Raw genomic sequence first — 23,102 nt, 5'->3', positions numbered from 1 at the left:
TATTGGTATTTACAACCTATATATATAGGGCTTGTAGCTCGCTTTCCCGGTGGGTGGATGCTTCAAACGGCAACGGCATTAAAAGGCTCACCAAATATTTACCATGATGTAAGTAAAGAGGAAACGTTAATATCATCGATCGTAATCCATAACTGATATCATGTCGTGCATTGACGCGATCGTTATTGATGTGTAGGTCCATCCATTCCTTAATCTTGGATCCATGGGACAAAGTGTAGGCAACCGCTTTCACTGAAGACGAGTTGAAAAGAAATGAGGTCCCGCAATGCACCTGAGGTTGCAGCATTACCACGCGAGTTACAGGAGTTTATTGACACCTTTGATGGCAAGGTATGTTACATCATATGAAGAGAGCAATGGGTTGACTAACATCGTCATAGGATGAACTCAACCACGTATATGAGCAGCCTGATATACATTGGGTACATCATTCAATTCTTCAAGCGCTCGATCTTTAGATTGGCACGCATCTTGAGAAGGCCAAGGCCAGAGTGGAAGCCTCCTTGTTGAGGAGAGTGTGGTCATTTATTTATGCATGCTTTGAAATGACCAATATTATTGCCTTAAGGTAGTGGAGGATGGATGGGGTATAAATGCGGCAATATGACTTATTATTTGATTCGTAGCGGGGAAAAGGCGAGCAAAGCTGCCTCTGAAAGAATCAATCACGGGAGAACACTAGCAGCCGTTGACCCAATGATACGGAAGAAGAACGGTGTCAAAGTGGACATGCTTTTCTCAACAGCACGATTTGAACTTAGATTTGTTGAAGCTCTCGAACCTGAAACTTTCACACAAGATGCTCTTGGGAATTGACCAACTTTGTTCTAATAAAGACCGCACCCCTAATCATGTACACTCTAAGAAACAGATATCCTTATACTTTACATATGCTGTAAGGGCGATGGGTCCGCTTCTTGATGGATGGTGTTGAGAGCACTATAAGCAAGGTGAAGAAGCGATGGAAAGAATGGCACGTGGTGGTTACACACATGCTCTTGACAGGCTGCTGCATAAATGGATGTCGATGATGATTGCCTTTAAACGAAGTCAATGGTGAAAGTAGCAACCTTGGTGCGTGACCTATGTTCCTTCCTCATTGACCAAGAGAGTAACTACGATCCCCTCATGACTGGAGCAACACAACCCTTCTTCCTGCTTTTATGGTAACAAGGTATCGTCCATTCCTTTTCATAATCCAAAGCAAACGGGGATGGTTTATTTGATATAAGGCGTATCACACTTTGAACTTACTACGTTGGAGGATCCCATGGCAACGACTACCAGAAACGCGTTTACATGGAGGATGATACCGGTAGTAATGGATCGTCAAAAGCAATCATCGAGCACGCACCATTGACGACATAACGAGATTCTTCAAGAATCCAGGACGACGATGATGAACAAGAAGAGCAGGGAACAAACAAGGAAAAAGGATGGATGATCATCTCAAAGAAGATGCTCATAATGAAATAGCTCCTTGGAAGCGCATGTTATGGCAAGAACAAGCATACCGTGACAGGATCAAGCAGTTTATTTGCAACCTAATGAACCGAAATGACAATACTACTATGTACATGGATTGGATATATTGAACATGGATGTTGTTGGTATAACGTCATTGACGATCTGATTATACGTTGCCTATTGAGAGTGGCGGCTTTTTTCTGTGTTCAATGGCATGGACTTGGTTGTAATCAAGGTGCACAAATGCTCGCTCCACATTATCCATCAACTCCAATGCATCCTGTAATGCCTCGCCAATATCGTGTGCTTCTCTCAAAGGATAGTCTGGTGGTAACACAATATCCACTTCCACCAAAAGCCGATCCCCAACATAGTATGCACGTACCTACATACATATATAGATATGAAACGTGTTGGTAATGCATTGATCATAAAGGCCACTTACTGTATCGACTGCTTGAACTTTGCTGGAAAAGCGATAAGCCATGTACGTGAGTTGCTTGAGGTCATCGACGCTAGCAGCATGCCCTGTCATCCGCCTAATATTATCTGCAATAACCAATAATAGCGTATTAGCAACGATCCATGCATCGTTGTTTCGACATCACTTGCCTACAAGTAGCACCATCCATTCATAAATGATGTACAGCGACAATAAAATGGCACCCACTGGATCAAGCCATGGTTGTTTCGCCCACACAGCTATGTAGAATGAGATTAGTCTCATGCATAGATCTTGTTTACGCTAGCCATATGTAAATGTATACCTGCTACAGGAAATACAGTGCTTGCAATATTGAATACAACGTCATTCTCATGATCCTGAGCAAGAGCTTGAACGCTTGAGCTTCCTTTGATTGATCGACACCAGAGCCAAAGTACACCTTTCACCAGTATGTTGGATACGAGAATAGCCACACTGAGGGGATCTAAATCAATGGTCTCGATTTCGCCAGCTGTCAAACGTTCAACGGATGTAATGAGCACTTGAGAAAACGAGGTGGTGATGACGACTGAAAATATGATGATCCCAAGTGGTTCCATACGAGCCTACATATTGAATTGGTTAATCCTTGCCCATTCACACACAAAGCCCATATTCCACTAATCACCTTTCCAACTGGGTACCTGTACCAATCCTGATTTCGCATCATCCTTACGGTAATGAAGATAATCCCATTGCTGAGTAGGTCGAGGAATGATTCAAACGCTGAAGCGAGGATTGCCATAGAGCCCGAGTATAAAGCCAAAAGGAATTTTGCAATAAAGAGAGCCACATTGGCAATGAATGATACGTTGATGGCGAGATGAATCAACCATGGTCGTGATGTCCCCTTTTCCTGTTGTTGCTGTTGTTGTGATGCACCACGTCCATCATCAAGTAGCCGTGTTGTTTCATCCATGCCACCAGTGGGAAGAGCATGTTCCTCATCAATCATGATTGGCGGCGGTGGTACAGGTGACAGGGCATTTGCATAATCGTTGTGTCCATGGATACCTTGCTTCAATTCACTGACCACGCGATCCACTTCCATAAAGCGATTGATCATATCATTTTGATGCTGTCAAATACCATTCAATCATTGTAGTCCATGTTCATTTATATGTTTGGGTGGTTACCTCGTAAAACTTGCGTACAGACTTTTTCTTGATACACCGTAATTGTTCCTCTGATACTTTGAGCGATTTAAAGTGTACAGGTGGTGGCATTGCTGCCGACGCCAACGAATGCAGGGATCGTGTCTTTCGTAATGAGCGTTCATCGTCCTCAACGCGAGGTGAGACCATCGTCTTTTTTGTGCCAAAGTCGAAGAAGGAAAAAGGAGAATGAAACTTGAGAGAGAGAGAAAAAAAGTTTGGGCATCCTTGAAAGTCTCGGGTTTTTTGGCAGCCACGTGCGACGGATGTTTATGCATCTTTCATCAATGGAAGCTTATTCGTTTCCAAATCTCCGAATCTCACTTTTATTATATTAAGTAACAGTATTCACATGTTGTTTAAGCGAGCATGGCAGCAAAGCTAGCAAGGAAAACGCTCACAGAAGCTGACAAGAGCATGGCTTGGGTGGAAGAGCCCATGGATTGACTATTCTCGTTACCGGTGCCACCAGTGCTAGCAGCTGTATCAGTAGCACCAGCTCCACCAGCATTTGTATCAGTAGCACCAGCACCGCCAGCTCCATTTGTATCGGAAGCACCAGCACCACCAGCGCCATTTGTATCAGAAGCACCAGCAGCTCCATCGGTGCCAGAAGGATTAGCTTCAGTGGTGGCAGATTCACTTTGTTGAGCAGCAGCTTGTGATTGCGACCATTGTACTTCAGAAGAAACACGACTATAAGCCGATTGAGCATACGACAACAAGGGCGTATTGGTTGATGGAGCAGCCGTGATCGATTCAATCCTATAACATACGCATAAGAATCATTGTTTGCCATTGTATATGTGTATGAAAATCACACTTACACTGAGGTCAATGAGGTCAATGCCGGCACTAGGGTGGTAGGATAACAATAAAAGGATGAGCATCATTGTTGTTGACAATGAACACTTTTTTCTTACCATCAACTGAACGTACGGCAGCCATAAGCCAAGCTGCAACAATAAAAGTTGAAAAGGTCTTGAATTGCATGTTGATCGTAAAGAGTGAAAAGGAAAAACTCGCGACCTTTGACATGTAGATCACCAGCATTTATAATTGTCAAGGATCTTCATCATCATCATGGTCGTCGGGAACCCATGTCAGCAAGAATTCCGAGACAACCCTAGCTTGGGGGATCAACATGGGTTGCAATAATGCCAAGATGCATTTTCCTACGGTCAAGTCCAAGATTGTGTCAGAAAGACATCTACATACCTAGGTGACAATCATTTGACAAGGGGGGTGGAAGGTAATCCATCATGGTGACACAAAGAACACGGTGATCTAACATACCTCGGATCGCATGGATCCTGTGTTACATACCACGGTACAAAAAATGCGTCAATAATGGCGTATACTTTATTTCAAAGAGTACATGTACATAATGTAGAAAATGCCTCCCCCAACTATCCTCGTAAACCATCAAAAAGCTCGACTTTGTGTATAAATAAGTTTATTGATTTCATCCAATTACTCTCTTCATATCATTGAGCTTTTGCTGTAGTTCGCCACATTCGTTCTTCGTCTGGGCATATCTCATCTTCATATCAATGACCAGCATTTCAATCCCTGCCAATTGGTCCTCGAGCATTGAATTGCGTTCCACTAACTTTGCGTTTTCTACACAGAGGCTCTCAAATTGTGTCCTGCACTGGGCTTCGATTCTTTTTGGTAGTGTGTCCACTTCCTGCTTCAATAAATCCACCAGATCTTGCAATGAAGAACGTTCATCGTGCGCATGTGTTAAATCCGCTCGCGTCTTTCTTAGCTGCTCGTGAATGTCGCCATGCTCCTTTTGTAAATTGCTCGATGCTTGCTCTAATGCTCTGATTTGATTGCGTAAATCATTGTTGTTCCTTTGTAACTGGTCCAGCGTTCGTGCATCAGCTACTTCTTTTGCCATTTGCACCTTGTGGTCTTTTTCTAATTGCTGTAACCTCCGAGCAGTGATTTCAAAGGTACATGCATCCGCTACCAATTGCCGATCATCATCCTAGAATGAAATGACCTATGAGTATGATAGAACAACATCCATCATTCAATTCAGCGTTACCTTGTACTCTTCAAAGAGACCATTCTTGAGGAAATTCAAAAGATGCTCAAAATCAAGGCCCAAGATAGTCGTCTGATTGCGCTTAAGTAAAGCAATGGCGAATTGAAAGATGGATGAAATGCCTTGTACGAGCACCAAATCATAGATACGGAACACCAAGTTCAATGGAAACTTGTATGCAAAGAGTGTCATAAACCATTGTGATGCATACATGGTTGAACCAACACCTTGCTGATTCAAATGTCGTGCGATGTGTGGCAAATGCTCCTCCACAAGCATGTCGAATTGATACAAGCGCAAATGCAATCCTTCCATGTCAGGTGTGAAGTGACCACGTAACCCATAATCATTCATCAACCGGATAAGCACACAAAAGGCTTCGTCATCAGGCATCTACATTATTGCATATGAATATAGATGCGTATCATACTTTATCCCTTAACTTACGTTCAATAACAGAGGGCCAACAATAAATGCAAGGCCTTGACAATAGCCAACTTCTTGATCCAGGACACTGTATGCACGCACCACGTTGTATAACCCTTCTTGACCAACACCATCTCTATCCTTGAAGAACTTGTGACCAGGAAAAGTACGTGCCAAATCGCGTTGGATCATTTTGTCGTATGCGCTCGGTGCCTTGAGTAACTCGATATACTTGTCGTGGATCACTGCATCTTTGGAATTGGCGAGTAGTTGCCATACCATGCCACGAATAGAAGGTGGGATGCCATGTTGCACGTGATGGAGTAGTGGTTGCTTGGCTTTGAATGTCTGCTCGAAATCACACAAGAGACCTGCCCAAAAGTCTATCAAAAGAGGTTAGTGGAGGAGCAACACACAATCACGGCTTTTGACATTTTACCCCAATCAAAATCATCTCGACCCAAGTATTGACTCTTGAGACTATCTCTTACGGATTGACGTTTGAGACCCACTAGCATTCGTACTTTGGGATCACTCGTATTGGCAATGTTGAGATTTTCCATTTGCGTCAATATATCTTCATGACCAAGATCAGGCTCTGAAGCACTGCGATGTTGTTGAGAAAGTCGTTTGCTCTTTTTGTCACGATGCTCAATGATCATAGCCGTTTGTTGGGATGGTTGTTGTTGTTGAGACGGCCAGCGTCCTGATGCACTCTTGATACTTGACCAAATACCAAATAATCGTGAAGATGGTGTGGTGGAATTTGATGTATCGATGGCTGCTGGTTTAGGTGGATGTGGTTTCTCATCATGGGATGGTGTTGTGGAAGGTATGGCAGGTAAATCCTTTGTTTCAATGGATGAAGATGATGATGATGCATCCTCCGTTGTCGTCGTCGGCATCTCCTTATCATCCCGCTCATGTTGTTTCTCCGCTTGTTTGTGATCCAACTTTGAATTGTCCTCCTCTTCTTCATCTTGAATTGATGTTGCATTGGAATAATCACTGTGGTTGGCACATGCATCAAATGAACTTGGTGATTTTGATGAAGGAGTCGAGGGAATTGTGTCATCCGATCGGCTTTTGCTGCTGGTATTGTCTTGTTGTGGTATAAAACCTTGGAATTCTTCTTGTTCCTCATCATCATCACTGCTGCTGCTGCTGCTGGTATCATCATTATGGATGCTGTGAGTGGTTGAGATGCTCTTGTTGGATATACTATCTCGTCGTACTATAGGAATACATGGCGGGTAAGGAATTCAAGGCGGGGAGACAACTGATTATGGTGTCATAGGTTACCTGTTGTGGTGTTTGGCAGTTCCTGAATGGTCACCTGCGACTCACGTCGTTCTTGTTTGACAGAGACTATGCTTTTATAATCATCATCTTCTTCTTCCTCTCCCTTGTCAATAGTTGTTGGTATATGTGTTGTTGCCGTTGTTTCTGTGCTGGTGTTGTGATTGTCAGAATGGGAGGATATAGTGTCGTCGTCTTGGTGATTGGCGGTGTGCTGGTGGTATGAAGTGGTCTCCTGAGAAGGGGGTATCGACCGATCGTCCAATGTAGAAGTAGGGATGATGACGGAGGTGCTCATTGCTCGTCGAATGAGCTGCAAGCAAAAGAAGCGTTTGATAAAAGGAGCAAAGACAAGAGAGAGAGCTGCTGTGCGGGGATGAAAGCGGCAACGAGACAAAGAAGGCGGGAAGGGAGATACAAAAACAACTAGGTTACAAATCGAGTTTGGTCAATTTCATGCTTACTTGGTATCCTTCACTTTCATTACTCTCCTTCTTTCCTTTTAATCCTTGCCTCTTATTCCTCATGGTTCAATGTACTTTTTGATGTCATTATTGGGACATTACATGCACATACGATAAAGAAAAACAGAGAGAGCGAGAGAACATGATCATGGATTATCATAGGTGGATCGCCCAATGTTGATGGTTCCACGAAAAAGAATGGTCAAATTAACGAGATTGCTCTTGAGAATCTTGGCTCAGCACTGCATCTCCCCAAACCCCTTTTGTACAAAGTATATAAAAAGGCATGTCAAAACAGTCATCAATCATACGTGCGCTTTTGACAAGGAGACCCATACGTGCAGTACCATTATGCAATGTGATGAGATACCTGTTTTTAAGCTTCCTATACTCCCATCGCAACAGGTATTTACTCGTAGTATAGTATAATAAAATGATGTACCCAAGCAAAAGGAAGCTGCTATTTTGAAGGATGCGTCAACACATGTATAAATATATCCCACCCAGCAAACACTTGTAAGTGGTTTGATACATTAGTTGGATTCACCCCGATATATAAAGCTGTTGAGAAATGCGACCTTTTTTCTTTTTCAAGACAACTCGTACTACGTGATGATTCTTCCTAATCTTCCTGGTCACGTTAAAATCAAGCCAATGTTCCTTGATCCTGGAAAGACATTCACCGAAACCATCACATGCATAATCCGACTATGTGATTTGACTGCTTTTCTTATGAGAAACCTGATCCCGAGCATTGAAAGTATCTATATATAGGATCCATTGATGAGAACCAGCATCCATCGTTTGCTCTGAGTATACATCTCACCATCCATAGTTATATGCATCTTCAAACAACCATATTCCTTGACAACAGCAATACATGAAGCAATCGCATTGGAGTCCAGCTATTTCCTTAATCACCCTTAGTAAATAGATAAATGGAGATCATCACTAGATAAGAGATGCATTTTGTAATGTACGCGTACCTATACAGTGCTAGCTAACAATTATTCACGCTTAAGGGAAATTTCGACTTGGTCTGGGTGGCATGCATTAAAACGTGGTTAATCATAGCGCGTACATCCACCAGGTCAGTGCTTTCATTTTCCATTGCAATCCTCAAACCCTGTGCTTGCTTTTAGCAAGAAGGCGCATCACTATTCCTAATCATGCAATCTCCCATCTTACTTCGAAGCATCCATATCCATTGCAAAAAGAGGAAGGTGGCAGTATCCAAGAAACTTCTGCTACGAAATGAGCGTCAAAAAGTTTCACCGAGACTACAAGTGTGTATGTTGTTCCCATGACAACATGATGCAATAGAAGATAGTGTTTTTCCCGGAAACGGGTGATCAATGTGATATGTTGTATGTATGCATGTGTGGTGATGGTGGTGGAAAATGATGGGTACATAGATAGACACCCCACCAATGGTTCGTGACGGTATAATCTATAAGGGACATACAAGAACGGGATAGCGTGTAATTATCGGAAAAGGCGGAAGTGAAAGTGTGATATGCATGATTGCATTGGTCAAGCATCGACTGGTGTTAAAAGCATGACGCTTTTGCTGCAGATCCACGCAGCAACTTTTTTCTCCATTACTTTCCACTTTACATCTTTTTTCCCTTTGTACGAGACTTTCCACTAGTTCGGCACAAGAAGAAAGGAACCAGCAACAATACATGAATTCTCCCCAATCTCAAACTACTACCAATACCAAACCTGCTTTGCATGGTGTCAAGATAAAGCAAAGAAAGGTAAGCAAGCCACATGCGGTATTATGGTAACCAAAAAAGCTCATCTCACTGTTGCTAGGGTGTTCAAAAAGCACAAGCAAAACACGAGCCTGAAGGTAATTCCTTTTATTAGTGAACGAGATGAGGCTGTCATCTGACCATGAACAACTACTCTAGTCTTCAGGGATAACTTATTGACGCATCTGTCATCGATCGACAAGGATAACTTTGACGCCATCTCGTCCAAACTCGACGCGGCGGGAAATACACTCGAATATCGCAAGTACGCCGACTCTCTTTGGGAAATCCTTATTACTGGAGGCATTGTTGGTAGGTTGAGGGTCATGAAAAAAGTTTTTTCTTCTTCTTTGACTAACAGGATGCACGTACGTATATTTAGAACCAGGAGGTATCATTGATGCCAGTGCCGAGCGAAGCTCCTTTTGTCTCTTTTCTGCTCCCGATGATCCTGAAGTCATCAAGAAACATGTCAAGGTCTTTAACAAGCTCATCCGTCGCTACAAGTATCTTCAAAAATCATTGGATGACACCCTCAAGCATGTGTTGCAGTTTATCAACAAGTGGAAGTCCGAGGAGTGCAACAAACTCGCCATGGCCACGGGTTACATTATCACCACGCAGCTTACAGGAATTTCCGTCATGAAGGTGCTTTTGAAGGATTATTTGGTCAAAGATGGTATGTGTGTGTGTGTGTGTGTATTCATTGTGATTGATCCCCCTCTTATTCATTCGAACATGATAGGTGCATCGCTTGAGTTTGCCACCTCGGTGTTTCGAACGATTTTGAGCGAACAAGGCATCGACCAATTGGGCAAAATGCTCGTCAACGCTGATATGGATTCAAAGCTGATTGAGCTCTTCCCACCCAACAAGCGTGAGGAGGATTGTCTTGTGCGTCATTTCGAAGCACAGGATATGAAGGAGCTCGTTGAATTCCATCAAAAGAATGTCATGGATTCTATCAAGAAGGATCTGTTGGCTAAATTGCATGCCATGATGACTGATGAGGACGCCAACGCCAAGGAGGTATGATTGTACATAATCTATAGATCCATTCGTGTATTGACTTTTTGTGTGTGTATCATAGGTCATCACTGAAATCAAGCAAGTCATGAAGGACAACAAGATCAGTGAGCCTGAAATGATCCAAATTATCTGGATGGCTGTTATTAGTACAGTCGACGTGATCAATGCTCGACCAGATCAAGTGGAGGTGCAGGCTTTACGTGCAATCAAGGTATGTTTATTTTCTTCATCCTTTGTTTTCATCATTTTCTCATGTTGGCATACGTAATATAGAGCTGGACGGATGTCTTGGAAACCTTCACTACTTCTCCCAAGACCGAACTTGTCCTCCTTCAAAACGTCCAAATCACCTGCTATGAGGATGCCAAACTCACCAAGTTCTTCCGCCAAATTGTGCAGCTCCTCTACAAGAACGATGTGCTTTCCGATAATGCCATCGTTTTTTGGGCTGACAAGGCACACAAGCCCCAAGGCAAGACTGTCTTTTTGAAGCAAATGGCTGCTTTTGTGCAATGGTTGCGTGAGAACGAAGATGATAGCAGTGAAGAAGAAGATTAAACCTAGCATAGCAACATTGCTCTCATTCCTTTTTTCATTCTCCCTTTATTATTATTGGATCATAAACAATGACTTGAAAACGATATTTATACGAAGAGCGTGTGTGTTTATTGTGGTGGTGGGGGTGCCCCTCGCTGCACATTGATAAGATCTTGCATTCGTTGTTGGACCTAAAATATCACATCAAACAATCAGCCATATACTCCTTTTAACATCCTCCAAATAACTCTCTTACCTTGGCAGTGAGATAATGGAACACAGCTTCCTTGATCCAAGGTTGTTTGTAAAAATCGTTGCGACGCATCTCTTCCAAATTGATCTTGCTCTCACCCAATATCACCTGTATATCCAACATCAGCACCATAGCAAACCCATGCGATGCTCTTTCCCATACCTCGAGATCTCTAGCTTGACTAGCGATCCATTTGTTGATAAAGTCTACCGGTTCTTGAGAGAATTGGAGCAAAAAGTCTCGTTTGATCTTTGAATTGTTGATGCTTTGCACGCATTGTACGATCTTCTCGTCCAATCCCATAATCTCCTTTTGTGTTTGTCCTGCTGCTAAACAATTCATCATCTTTTGTCGCACTGGGCTTTCAATCTCCACGTCAATGTCGTATGCCTGGGGTGATTGATGTTGTTCCTTATCCACGCTAAAGCACCAAAAAATGAGCCATTCTGGCACATACACACAGGTCCAAATCCTTGCTTACCGAATGGTATAGTTGATCACTACAGGGTCTGGCCGTGACAAATGTTGGTTGATAAGCTCAGGGATTTGGCTGAAGTGAACTTTGTCGCTGTTGTTGAAGAGCTGTTTGAGTCGTGCATCGCAATGGATCAACCGTTTATCGTCGGCATCTTGTAGTTTGTGTTGCTAAAGACATACCAAATGAGTCTACAATGTATGCACACCCTTCCTATATATTACCTTGATATATGTCCACAGTGCCATTACGATATCAGGCTTGTTACCAACCGCCATATCCACAGTCTCTGACAACGCAGGGCTGATCTTGAACCTCTGGGGGATGTATTCGGGATCAAGGATAATGCGTGCATTCACATTTGCATCTCCTCGACGTGTGATTTCAATGCCATCATGCTCTGGAGCGTTTGGTTGCTTATGCCACTATACACTAATATGAGTATACATACCCAAATGATACCCATTCATGACCCGCATTCCTTTACCTCGATCACGTTTCCTTCAGGATACAATTTGGGATCACGATCAAGCTCTACACCAATAGCACGGAAAAAGGATGTGAACCTGTGGCCAGCCTGGGTAGGTGGTTTCTACAAAAAGATTCTGTCAATGATAACCAATCATGAATCCAATTACACACATGACATACATCCAAGAGCTTGCCATCAATCTTGAGCGTCCATGAAGGTGCATTTCCACTGTTCATATCAAAAGTGCCATCTTCATTCATGCCTTGTTGCTGGTTGGAAGACGTGTTGGAAACAAAAACGCGTAACGTGGTTCTGATCTAGAAAATGACCCGCCCCATGTTTAGATAATGAAGCATACAACGCATTCACTATGTACCTTGGTGGGCTTTCCTAATGCCTCCTGGATATCGAGACGCTTTCTCATGATTGTTCCATCCAACTTCTTTTCGAATTCGGTGAGCTCGCTATACAACTTGCACTCTGGCACAAAGGCTTCAATCTATGTATATTTGTAAGTGGTCCCCGTCAAACACAATAGCTGCAATAAAGCATACGACAACTTACTTTGGCTGGCATGTTGCGATCGGTAGGTCGTTTTTTCCTGTTGATATCGTCAAAAGTGAGTATACTATTACGCGCGCGCGTGTGTGTCGAATAGAGAATTGAGATTGCTCACTTGATGTGCTTTGTGATGGGATCAGCTTCACTAGGACGCTTTCGAAACTGCATCTGATTGGGCATTCCTTGTTGGGGTGGCATCATGCCTGGTTGTGGCATATGTGGCTGTTGATACATGATCGACGGGTTGTTGTTGTATAATTGTGTGAGTGAATGGGCGTATCAAGAAGGGGAGAGGGGAAAGAACAGGATGTCCAAATTGACGACTTGCTGGGTGTGGCTGGACCTGAAAGTGCCCGACATTTTGTATGCTCTAAAGCATGGCATATGGACGCCATCTATCATCATCATCTACATCCACCCATTTTGCAATACGGCAATGAATGTTTATTCGCTGGCGCGTGTTTACCACTATGCTACAAGTGCTGCTAGTATGATACATTGATGAAAAAGGACAAAAGAGAATAGGATAGAAGGGAAGGGAAGAGATTTTAGGTGCGAACACCAAATGAAAAGATGGTCTTGCTACCGTATGTATCACCCTTTTTGAGCAAAACGCTGCTGACCCAACCGGGCTTGTTGGGAGCATCAGGGTTACGAGAGCTTTCCAAGCAAAAGCCAGCGTGTTCACCATAAGCAACTTCGTCTTGTGATTTTTTACCATGGAAAACACCCGAGGGAATAAAGTTGCCTGTGTAAAACTGGAAAGCGGGTTCCGTAGTAGCAAATTCCATCTCGATACCTGTTTCGGGGGCAAATGCAGTAACAGCCTTACGAAGAGGAAGCTGTGATGTGTTGATCACATAGTCATGATGGATCACGTAAGGATGATCATAGCCCTTGGAAGCAGCAAGCTTGTCTTTACGTGCACCAATAGTTGTGCCAGCTTTGTCACCCTACGTACAGAATAATGCGTACATGAGTCACGTTGTTATTCCTCTATGTGCTTTACATCTTTTTCCTCATACATACCGAGAAGCACATGTAATCTGCATCGGCCCAGCTAAGCTCCTTGCCAGTGGGCAGAGAATTCTCATCCAATTCCAAAACGCCCTGAACATCATCAGTCATGGTGATTTGTGTATCCAACACATTAGGATTCTTGGAAAGGCCAGCCAAATTGAAGTAGCAGTGGTTGGTCAAATTGGCCATCGTGTCTTCGGATGACGTCGCACTATAGGTAATCTCAAGCGAGTTGCTTTCGGTGACTGTATAGGTTACTGTGGTCTTCATTTCGCCTGGATACCCCTCATCACCAGCAGGGCTGGTGAGATCCAACTGAATGCTAGCAGGGTTTTGTGACAAAATAGAGACGTTCCAGATCTTTTTATCGAAACCATGGATACCACCATGCAACGCGTTGGGGCCGTTGTTGATGGGGAGTTGATGCGTAGTGCCGTTGAGAGTAAATTGCCCTTTGCCGATGCTTATGTAAGAAGCTGGCTGTTAGTCTCAGCACGAAAACCCGCATATATGATTTGCAAACATGTTACTACTCACCGGTTAGCAAATCGGCCGATCAAAGCACCAAAGTAAGGGTTTTTAGGATTCTTGTAAGTCTCAAAGTCGTCAAAGCCAACGCACACATCACGAATATGGCCATCCTTGTCGGGTACCAAGATATGGGTCAAGGTACCGCCATAGTTCAACACCATCACAGAGAGGGTCTTTTTCTCATTAATCAGGGTATATTGGTCGATACCATTAGCAGCGTCGAGAGTGGTTTTGGTAACAGGCATTGTAAACAAAGAGAAAGAGTGTGGTCGTTATAAAAACGCGCGGGTGGTTCTTTATAAAGCAACAAAGTTTCCCGAACACTAGAGTGCTCCACACACTCCATGTTGGTTTTTCCCGCATTTTAGCCATAAAATCTCCAGCCAATCGGCAAATAGTACCACCTGACGTAATACAAGCTCCATTCCCTCATTGTGATGCATCCCACCTTTTCCATAGGTGTGTGTGAACCTTGGAAACGCGGGTAGATCCATTGGTAACCTAGCTACTTTTTGGGGATGGGAATTGACATTGGCCATCATTACCCATATGGAACCTTTCATCACCCATATTGAGAGGGGGTTGCCATGGAGACATAGGTAGCAATTATCCTTATTACTGCTTACTATTGATTCATTTATAATGTTGGCGTAGTGGTAAATGTTGTCAATGCGTCTCACACCTAAGCCCAACAACACGTCCATTGATGGTGGTATTCCAGCATGTGGTTTTCGAGATAGCAATTCGCTACGTACATAGTCTGTTGTTGATTAACTGATGGTGGGTGAATCTTGGGTTGCCAGCTATAGCATTGATCTTGGATTCTTAGAGTGTACTCTCAACAGCGTGTGCTATCCGTACTATCCTCCAATTAACAAATGGGACGATATCATGCATTGGGTCATTGAAGTAAGAAAGATCAGATGGGATCTCGCTCTAATACTTTTGAGTTAATGCAGCTGAACTTTATTTTCTTTTCACTTCTTGGAGACTACAATGCTATCGACATATGCAAAGCTAAAGTAGGGTTTGACGCTGGGATACTTCATGGATGAAAAAGAGTGGAAGGAAGGGTTGTTTAAGGGTCTTGGTGGTTGCTTAGCAATAAGCATGTGAGTACATAGATGGATGGATGAATGGATTGTGAATACAAGTGCCTGAGTTCCAGGATTTGGGAAAGTCAGCCTTTCATTGCTCTTCCTATCTCTTCAAGATCATTCTCATACCATGGGTAAGCGTCCCTAACGAATCCTTTGATGGTATATCATGCTGACAGAAACAAGTATAGCTGAGAGCTTCAATGACTTTGTTGCCGGTAAGAAAGAATGCCACGTTGCATGTGGTGGTTGTGTGCAATGTTGGGTTCTAATGCGTTACATTAGGTTGGGTTGGAGGTGCAGCAGGCATCATTGTCGGTAGTCCTCTCGATGTATTGAAGGTAGTAAAAAGGGAATGAGGGGGGTGGCAACGAAGAGGTAACCAACCAACCAACGGTGGTTTATTTGTTTGTATCGCAAAAAGGCTCGTCTGCAAGCACCCAGATCCACAGCTACAATGAATAATGAGGCACCACCTAGTGCATGGCAAACATTGACGCGCCTTGTCCGATATGAAGGAGTAAGTGGATAATGCAGATGGAATGGAATGTGTGGGGCAACAACTAAAAAAAAGTTGCATCAATGTAGATCAATTCGCTCTTCAAAGGTGTTTTGGCGCCTGTGGTGGGATTGGCAGGCTTGAACGCAATTCTGTTTGTGTCATATGGCAGCTTGCTTCGAGTATTTGAGCGGCAGCATCATCAGCAGCAGCAAGAGCATCAGCAGCAGCATCATCAACATTATGCAGGAGGAGGAGGAGGATTCACAGGAGAAAAAGAGCCCTTCATGCCTAGTCTGGCACAGATATATATCGCAGGATGCGGCGCTGGTATCGCATGTTTCTTCTTTTCCACCCCTACCGAACTTGTCAAGATTCAAGCTCAAGTCTCACGCATTCCAAAGTCTTCGTGGGAAGTGTCAAAGGAGATATTTGCAAGGAGCGGTCTGCGAGGCAAGTCAAACAAAGTTGTTATTCTTGATTCAAAGAAGAACGACGAAAAGTAGTTTCCCCCAACCTTATGTCCTGGTTCAACTTCTCTCTCACATGGATATGCATTGTTTTATACTCACACTCATACTCACACATACATCCTATACTATACTCCTTGTAGGCTTCTATCAAGGTGGATGGATTACTGTTATTCGTGATGCTCCAAGCTATGGTATTTACTTTTGGGTCTACGAGGGAATGAAACGTATCCTTGAGCTCGATCAATCACAAAACTCCAGTGACAGTTCAAATGCATGGAAACTCCTTGTCGCAGGGGGAATGGCAGGGGCTGTGTCATGGTCATCCATATATCCTATTGATGTTATCAAATCAAGGCTTCAGATGCAAGTGGTGTCATCATCTTCATCGTCGTCATCTTCTTTATCATCATCATCGGCAACAAATCGAGCAATGCCTTCAATAGCCAATGTTACAGAATCGACAATACATCAATCTCGGCTAGTGAGACAATATCATGGTTCCCAAGCAACTACCCAAAACGGCAGTGTAACCCAATCGACCGGCAGCATCAACAACACAGCACAACTATCGGAGGCGGCATTGCTAACAGGACGATCGGAGCGACCTTACACTTCCATCAAAGATTGTATCATTCGTTCTTATCGAGCTGAAGGCCCTTCTGTCTTTGTCCGTGGTCTCTTGCCAACCATCGTTCGAGGTTTCCCTGTCAACGCAGTCACCTTTTATGTCTATGAAGTAGTCATGGAGATGTTGAGTAGAAATTAATGATGCCATGGCACATGTACGCCATTATTATGATACTTAGAAGACCTGCACATAAAGAAATAATCGTTGTAAACTGCAACATGTACATACACGCGGCCAACATAACTTTAATCCCTGCAGATAAATTATATGAGAGTGAAACTATTTCCCCCCACTACCACCTACATGTATCATCGTCACTATTAAGCGAATGTGCTTATGAAAGGATCAACATGATGATGATGTTAATGTATCCCACGTATTTGTGAATGCTTATTCTTAAAAATGGAGTACTCGCTTTGCAAGCCAAAAGGTGTGCTTGGATGCTCATGCCATGTAACAATGTTGAATTTTTTTAGGAGACCTTCTCAAACGGGTTGTCTGTAAAGGATCACCGAGCTGCATAAACCTAGTAGCTTACTACTACAGTGACAAGGTTTTGGATTGACACTGATCTTCGCTATTGATGATAACGCGCGCCCATTAATCATCATGAAAAGCCTTTTGTAGGGTCATAACAAAAACGCTGTCAATATGTAACGCATTGGGCAACGTGGCTTTTGGAGAATGCTTAGATGACAACAAAGCATGACAATGAATGAGTGGATGACGACGATCGGATGCATAAGGTTCAACATGTTTTTCCAACTCCCCCAGGTAAATGTAGTAAGTTTGACACTTGACCATAGCGTTTACATTACTTATGCCCGCGGGTAACGAGAACACCTCCCGAATGCCGATGTGTGATTGAGCAAAAGGTTAACAAAAAAGTGCATCTAGTTTTCTCCTATAGAAGTCAACATCATCACTAACCCCTTTCCTCAACTCAGTGCCCTCCTGCTGCAAACCCCTACGGCTTCTCTCCCAATCCTGAAAGAGCAAGCTTTACTAGCTTTAGAACACAACATGTCTGCGTGTATCATTTTTCTTTTTTGATCCCTCCTTATATATTGAGGGTGGCAACATCGGACCGGTGTCACGGAATCTCCCTCTCTTTTCTTTACCTCTTGTCCCCCTCACTACTACCACTAACTACTACTACCACCTCTACCACCACCACCACCACTACTACTATTACTACGTAGCTTCCTTCCATATTCAAAATGCCTTTTCCTTCCTTTACAACGGGTGCAGTTACTCCTGTTGATGGCAAGGAAGCACGCGATAGAAAGAAACAACATCGCCACAACAGCAGCAGTAGAAAACCTTCGATTCGAAAGCGACCCATCTTATTGAACGTACGATCATCCGATTACTTTATCTTTTCCACAGCAGCCATTGGCCTCTTCTCCAGTGTGAGTCTTTCCTAAAGCACAACCCATGCCGACCATTTACACAAAATGCGATTGCCCATTATAGACGTTTGTGCACTCCATCCTTTTTCCATTATCACCCTTTATCATCAATCGGATAAATCATGGCGATGATGCCCAGCTTGTTGACAGCAATAATTCCACATTGACGCCATCCACCATCAGCAGTGCAAATGTTGAAACATCAAGAGACACCGGCATCCTTGTTGCCCTTTATGCAGTCGGCCTTTTAGGTATATACACATACACATACACGCACTCTGATCTACGACCACGACCAAACAACTAACGATGATTAACCTTGACCTCTCCTTTCTCTCTCCCACACCCCTTCTTTTTTCAAAACATACACATACACACACACACAAAATAGCTGGATCACCTATATTTGGATGGCTGGGTGATAAAATCAAGCAAAGGCGTATTCCAATGTTGCTTGGGATTTCAGCATCCATTGCAGCCAACTTGATGTTCATGTTCGCCTTTGCATATTGGATGTTGCTTTTGGCAAGATTTCTGCAGGGTGTGTCCAATGCAGCTGTTTGGACCATGTCTCTATGTCTTATTGCTGATAATTGGCCAGAGAACCAACTGGGTAAAGTTATCCATGCTCTCTCTTCATCGTTTTTTGGTTGTGAATTTACTTTTAACACGCTCTCTCTTTTTCAGGGCTTCAAATGGGCAAGTTGGTTGGATTTTATCCGCTCGGCATGATGGCCGGGCTTCCAATTGGTGGTAAGCACTCCTTTATTACTTACAAAATGCATGTTACTAATGCCATTGTTTATAGGTGGTAAGCTTTAACAACATAGCCAATCGGCCGTTACGTATACCACAATCATCCTTACGCATCCATCATTATACCTTTCTTTTTCTTTTTTTTCTCTTCTCTCTCTTTCAATTCTCTATTGATATTAGTCCTCTATGGCAAATTGGGTCACCAAGCACCTTTCATTGCATCCATGATTTTGTGTGGTGTCGACTTTTTCATGCGGGTCGTGATTGTTGAACGATGCCACGCTCCACGAGAATGGTTCATCAACCCTGAACGAGATCCAGCAGCAGGCAATGAAGAAGAACAGCTTGGTACACCACCCCTATCAAATTACCATCACCATCGGCTGCCTGAAATCTCAACAACGCACACCAACATGAGCAGCTGTTGCAGTTACAGTGAAACCAGTGATGAGTTGCAAGCATCCGGAACCACCACAACCACCACTCACCACGATGACCCACTTGCAAGTGATATCAATGATACCACAGCTAAAAAAGTGACCCTTGGACAACTCTTACGAAGACCACGGTTGTTAGTTGCATTGCATACGACAGTGGTAGTAGCCGCTGTCATGAGTGCATTCGAGGTAACACAACAACAACAACCATGCATTGAAACAATCATGAATCTCACATAGCTTGCATCATAGTCGACATTGACCATGCAACTTGCATCCGAATGGAAGTTTGATGAGGCGGCTATTGGCTTGATATTGATTGCCTATATGCTACCAGCCATTGCATCAGGAGCTGTATCAGGATGGCTTTGTGATCGATACGGCACCAAGATTGTGGCACTCGTATCCTTGACATTGGTTACTCCAGCTTGTGTTGCCATTGGTATACCTAACCGCAACACGCCCTTTTGGCCATTGGTGCTATTGCTAGCCGTGGGTGGTATGACCATGGCAGGGTGTCAATCACCCATTTTCCCAGAGATCGCAAGCGTCGTTGCCCGTGAAAATGAACGACACAAAGGCAAAAAGCGTGATGGGCTTGCTACCAGCTACGCCTTATTCAATGCAGCCTATGGTGCAGGTAAGCTCGTTTTTCTCTCACACACGTTATGTGAGTGCTCACATCCTCTTTTTTACATAGGCATGAGCTTTGGCCCAATATTGGCTGGATTCTTGTATGGCACCGTGGGATTCTTTTGGTTATGCTTTACTCTGGGAATGATGTTTGTTGTGTGTATTCCTTTTGCGTATGCGTTCACTGGTACGGATCGACGACGATCATCCAAGACTGACGTTATTGAAAAACCACCAACCACTGCTTCTTCTTAATACCCCCTTTTCTCACCCTCTCCAAAGTGTCAATCTAGATATCCTACATCCACACTCCTTTTTTTTTTGCCCAACTTTACCACCTAATGCGTTTCACCCTTCCCTTCTGTTGTACGAATACTTTTTCTTTTTCAATAATCATCACCCAAATTGAAAGAAACAGAAATTGCTTGTACATATATACACACTCCACTGTCAGAGGGGTCTCTTTTTACATGTAAGGGTGCACGCAGCACGGGGTATGTTTAGTGAAAAGTGCGCTAAAGAGCAAGAGTATGTATGTGTACGTGTGAAAAGGAGACATAGGATGCATTATCCCTTCTTCAACCACACACCAAGGGATTGTCGTTTCATCAGCGATATAAGCCACATCATAGTTTTCAATGGGCCCCCACCACACCAAGGCTCTAAAAAGGATCACCCACCATTGGGTTTGCCCTGAGCTTCTCGTTTACGCTTACGCTAACGCTTGCACACGCACACACGCACACAAGTGCAGATGCCATTATGAGCATAGTTTATCTTTTTCTTTCAATGATGTTGTATAGGAAATTTCGATCAACCGCGAAACTCAAGTGCCCGTGGAACAAAAGGGGGCAACCAAGTATTAGTAAGTTGATCCTATTAATCACGTCTCGTCTCAGGAATGCCCATCCACCAAATGCAGAGATGCACATGCATAATTCGAGCCTTGAAAAATATGGTAAATAAAGAAGAAAACAAAGGTTTGCACATGGCAGCGTGCTTTTTATTGCCAATCCGGAGACACAAAGCCACAGCCTTTGCTTTTGAGTCGGCGCCTATTTTGTTGCTGTCAAGCAAAAGCTCTTCAAATGAGCTGCTTTTACTAGAAGAGATGGGCAACCCACCACCCACACACACACACGCATAAGCATGGGCGTATCTACACACTATACGAGTGCACCATTCCCAAATTTGACATGCAATCTTATGCATGGATGCGAGCCCTTCCTTTGTCATTGTGATAAAAGGTAGTTATCTACAACAACAATGAATCAAAGAACATGAAAGAGAGAGCGAGAGAGGATTTTCTTTTTTTAAAGCATTTCATATAAATAATATACACACATACGCAGGAGAAATGGAAAAGACGAGCTATCTTTAGCGTACAAAGGAAAGAAAAACACAACAACCATGCAGCACCGTTTCGGCGGCAGCAGCAGCAGGTGCATGTTCTCCTTCCCTTTTTCCATCCCATACGCATTCAATACATGCTAGAGTGCTATTCGCTGTTACAATGGTATAAACGCCTCTAGTCCATATTCATGTTTTCGATCCTGAAATTGAGAAAGAAATCTCTGTAAGGGGATGTTTGTATTGTAAACCTTGTTCTTTCAAAAGAATTTGGAATGTTTCTGGAGAGAAGATATGTGAAGCGGTTAACGACGGCCCGAATGGGCTGCTTGTGAAGCACGATCAGCACACATGATGTACAAAAGGTGTATGTGGGTGTAGCTCCCGGTCATATCCCCAATCTCGCTTGCTTTCCATTTCTTAATTTTTTCTCCATATGCATCATTCTTGTTCCTGAGTATGCCCATGATGACCACGATGATGATGATGGATACACATACACACTCACATATGCATGTAATGGTCATGGTGGATGAAGAATGGGAGTTGAAGCATAGATAGTGATTACATGATTTACATTTATGCAACCTTTGCATCCGGAGTAGCATCGGAGAGAAGAGGAGGATGGAAACGGATGCAGCAGCAGCATCAGAGTCAGCGAGAAGCAAATGCTTTTTTTCACAGCGACATTTGAAATATCGTGTATGCAATGTAACCTAGGTTCATCTTTCTGCCATTCTCGCATACATAGATACGAATGTTCTCAAGCATGATGATGATGCATATGATGTCAACAGCACATGACCATTCTTCCATGGATATCTTTTGACCGATTATCATACCCACACAAGATCATCCATAGGGATAGCAACAGGATCAATAGGGCCATATGATCCAATGTAGTGCCGATAGCATTGTGTATATGAAAATCACATTGTTTGTTGTAATGTGCTGCGAAAATTGGAGTTGGACAAGCGGTGTCTACAATCGGTCTGTGATGGTATCATATATGGAGCACATCTCCTTATCGTTGACTCCCTCTTGTGTCGATGAATGGCTTAATGTGGCGTTCCATCGGTCCAGGATTTCGTTTTGGAACTAGTTGCATGCGCTAAGCTCCCATGTCGTTAGCTCTTAGAGATGTATCCTCGTGAAAAGAAACTATAATAATGATACGGATAAGGTGTGCGCATACATGTATGAAGCGCATCGAATGCTCTGTTGCGATTATTCCGAAAAGAAAAACAAGAATTATCCAATCGAAGCCCACACATTGGGGACATGCATCAACGGCGGTATCGGCAGCAGCAGCAGCAGCAGCAGCATCAAAACCATAATATCCTGATGTAGTATATTGAAAGGACGACGACGCCGCCGCATGTACGAGTAAGCAGGCAACAGCGTCAAGAAAAGTAAACATACAAGCGATAATGTGCATTTAATTCACCTTGCGGCTTGACAAGAAGTCCATGGTTAAATATGCGAATCTTCGAGAAGATATGGTCCCCTATGGATCATTACGTGTGTGTGTTGTTTTTGTTGTTGTTGTTGTGTATATGCGCACATGCGTTGGAGAGAGAAACGTTTCACCGTTAACTGGAACGCAGCATCAACGTAAAAAAAAATAGCCCCCATCCCCCCCTTTTCCTCTCTGCACTTGTGCGTGTGTGTGTGTATGTTAGCTCGCACCAATAAAAGGCACAACGCATTTGCGCCCAACTTGAACTCATTTGTCTCTTTCTTGTACCTTATCACTTTTTCCCCCCTTCTCTTTTGTGCGTGCGTGCGTGTGTGTGTTTGAAGCCATATTC

General features: G+C 43.4%; 9 protein-coding genes across 9 annotated transcripts; 4 read left to right on the top strand and 5 right to left on the bottom strand.

Annotated features, from left to right (window-relative positions):
* Positions 1 to 273: 273 nt before the first annotated feature.
* Positions 274 to 837, top strand: O0I10_004028 (uncharacterized protein; the record flags this gene model as incomplete). Its single annotated transcript, XM_058484094.1, has 4 exons — positions 274 to 351; positions 402 to 416; positions 480 to 589; positions 648 to 837. 4 exons carry the CDS (start codon positions 274 to 276, stop codon positions 835 to 837), a joined length of 393 nt encoding a protein of 130 aa, XP_058345082.1.
* Positions 838 to 1,654: 817 nt separating this feature from the next.
* O0I10_004027 (uncharacterized protein) lies at positions 1,655 to 3,276 on the bottom strand (the record flags this gene model as incomplete). Its single annotated transcript, XM_058484093.1, has 6 exons — positions 1,655 to 1,873; positions 1,934 to 2,037; positions 2,101 to 2,190; positions 2,256 to 2,538; positions 2,601 to 3,050; positions 3,109 to 3,276. 6 exons carry the CDS (start codon positions 3,274 to 3,276, stop codon positions 1,655 to 1,657), a joined length of 1,314 nt encoding a protein of 437 aa, XP_058345081.1.
* Positions 3,277 to 3,485: 209 nt separating this feature from the next.
* O0I10_004026 (uncharacterized protein) lies at positions 3,486 to 4,119 on the bottom strand (the record flags this gene model as incomplete). Its single annotated transcript, XM_058484092.1, has 3 exons — positions 3,486 to 3,891; positions 3,954 to 3,981; positions 4,050 to 4,119. The coding sequence occupies 3 exons, from the start codon at positions 4,117 to 4,119 to the stop codon at positions 3,486 to 3,488; spliced, it is 504 nt and encodes a 167-aa protein (XP_058345080.1).
* Positions 4,120 to 4,591: 472 nt separating this feature from the next.
* O0I10_004025 (uncharacterized protein) lies at positions 4,592 to 7,205 on the bottom strand (the record flags this gene model as incomplete). The annotated part of the gene is made up of 5 exons (XM_058484091.1): positions 4,592 to 5,122; positions 5,183 to 5,575; positions 5,630 to 5,991; positions 6,048 to 6,842; positions 6,911 to 7,205. 5 exons carry the CDS (start codon positions 7,203 to 7,205, stop codon positions 4,592 to 4,594), a joined length of 2,376 nt encoding a protein of 791 aa, XP_058345079.1.
* Positions 7,206 to 9,056: 1,851 nt separating this feature from the next.
* O0I10_004024 (uncharacterized protein) lies at positions 9,057 to 10,715 on the top strand (the record flags this gene model as incomplete). The annotated part of the gene is made up of 7 exons (XM_058484090.1): positions 9,057 to 9,131; positions 9,190 to 9,226; positions 9,288 to 9,440; positions 9,511 to 9,807; positions 9,874 to 10,157; positions 10,219 to 10,368; positions 10,431 to 10,715. 7 exons carry the CDS (start codon positions 9,057 to 9,059, stop codon positions 10,713 to 10,715), a joined length of 1,281 nt encoding a protein of 426 aa, XP_058345078.1.
* Positions 10,716 to 10,822: 107 nt separating this feature from the next.
* Positions 10,823 to 12,689, bottom strand: O0I10_004023 (uncharacterized protein; the record flags this gene model as incomplete). The annotated part of the gene is made up of 10 exons (XM_058484089.1): positions 10,823 to 10,885; positions 10,951 to 11,055; positions 11,110 to 11,368; positions 11,429 to 11,592; positions 11,647 to 11,847; positions 11,910 to 12,014; positions 12,074 to 12,211; positions 12,271 to 12,393; positions 12,459 to 12,495; positions 12,571 to 12,689. The coding sequence occupies 10 exons, from the start codon at positions 12,687 to 12,689 to the stop codon at positions 10,823 to 10,825; spliced, it is 1,314 nt and encodes a 437-aa protein (XP_058345077.1).
* Positions 12,690 to 13,003: 314 nt separating this feature from the next.
* Positions 13,004 to 14,251, bottom strand: O0I10_004022 (uncharacterized protein; the record flags this gene model as incomplete). The annotated part of the gene is made up of 3 exons (XM_058484088.1): positions 13,004 to 13,408; positions 13,485 to 13,938; positions 14,013 to 14,251. The coding sequence occupies 3 exons, from the start codon at positions 14,249 to 14,251 to the stop codon at positions 13,004 to 13,006; spliced, it is 1,098 nt and encodes a 365-aa protein (XP_058345076.1).
* Positions 14,252 to 15,233: 982 nt separating this feature from the next.
* Positions 15,234 to 16,841, top strand: O0I10_004021 (uncharacterized protein; the record flags this gene model as incomplete). The annotated part of the gene is made up of 6 exons (XM_058484087.1): positions 15,234 to 15,237; positions 15,295 to 15,321; positions 15,389 to 15,444; positions 15,528 to 15,623; positions 15,692 to 16,055; positions 16,216 to 16,841. 6 exons carry the CDS (start codon positions 15,234 to 15,236, stop codon positions 16,839 to 16,841), a joined length of 1,173 nt encoding a protein of 390 aa, XP_058345075.1.
* Positions 16,842 to 17,923: 1,082 nt separating this feature from the next.
* On the top strand, positions 17,924 to 20,196 carry O0I10_004020 (uncharacterized protein; the record flags this gene model as incomplete). The annotated part of the gene is made up of 7 exons (XM_058484086.1): positions 17,924 to 18,115; positions 18,180 to 18,366; positions 18,507 to 18,728; positions 18,803 to 18,868; positions 19,052 to 19,497; positions 19,561 to 19,948; positions 20,009 to 20,196. 7 exons carry the CDS (start codon positions 17,924 to 17,926, stop codon positions 20,194 to 20,196), a joined length of 1,689 nt encoding a protein of 562 aa, XP_058345074.1.
* Between the last annotated feature and the right edge of the window lie 2,906 nt (positions 20,197 to 23,102).

This window comes from Lichtheimia ornata (genome assembly GCF_029851405.1).
Source record: "Lichtheimia ornata isolate CBS 291.66 chromosome Unknown scaffold00014, whole genome shotgun sequence".
Classification (NCBI taxonomy): Eukaryota; Fungi; Mucoromycota; class Mucoromycetes; order Mucorales; family Lichtheimiaceae; genus Lichtheimia; species Lichtheimia ornata.
The sequence above is the reverse complement of the archived record's forward strand: the minus strand, read 5'-3'. Positions and strand labels throughout refer to the sequence as shown.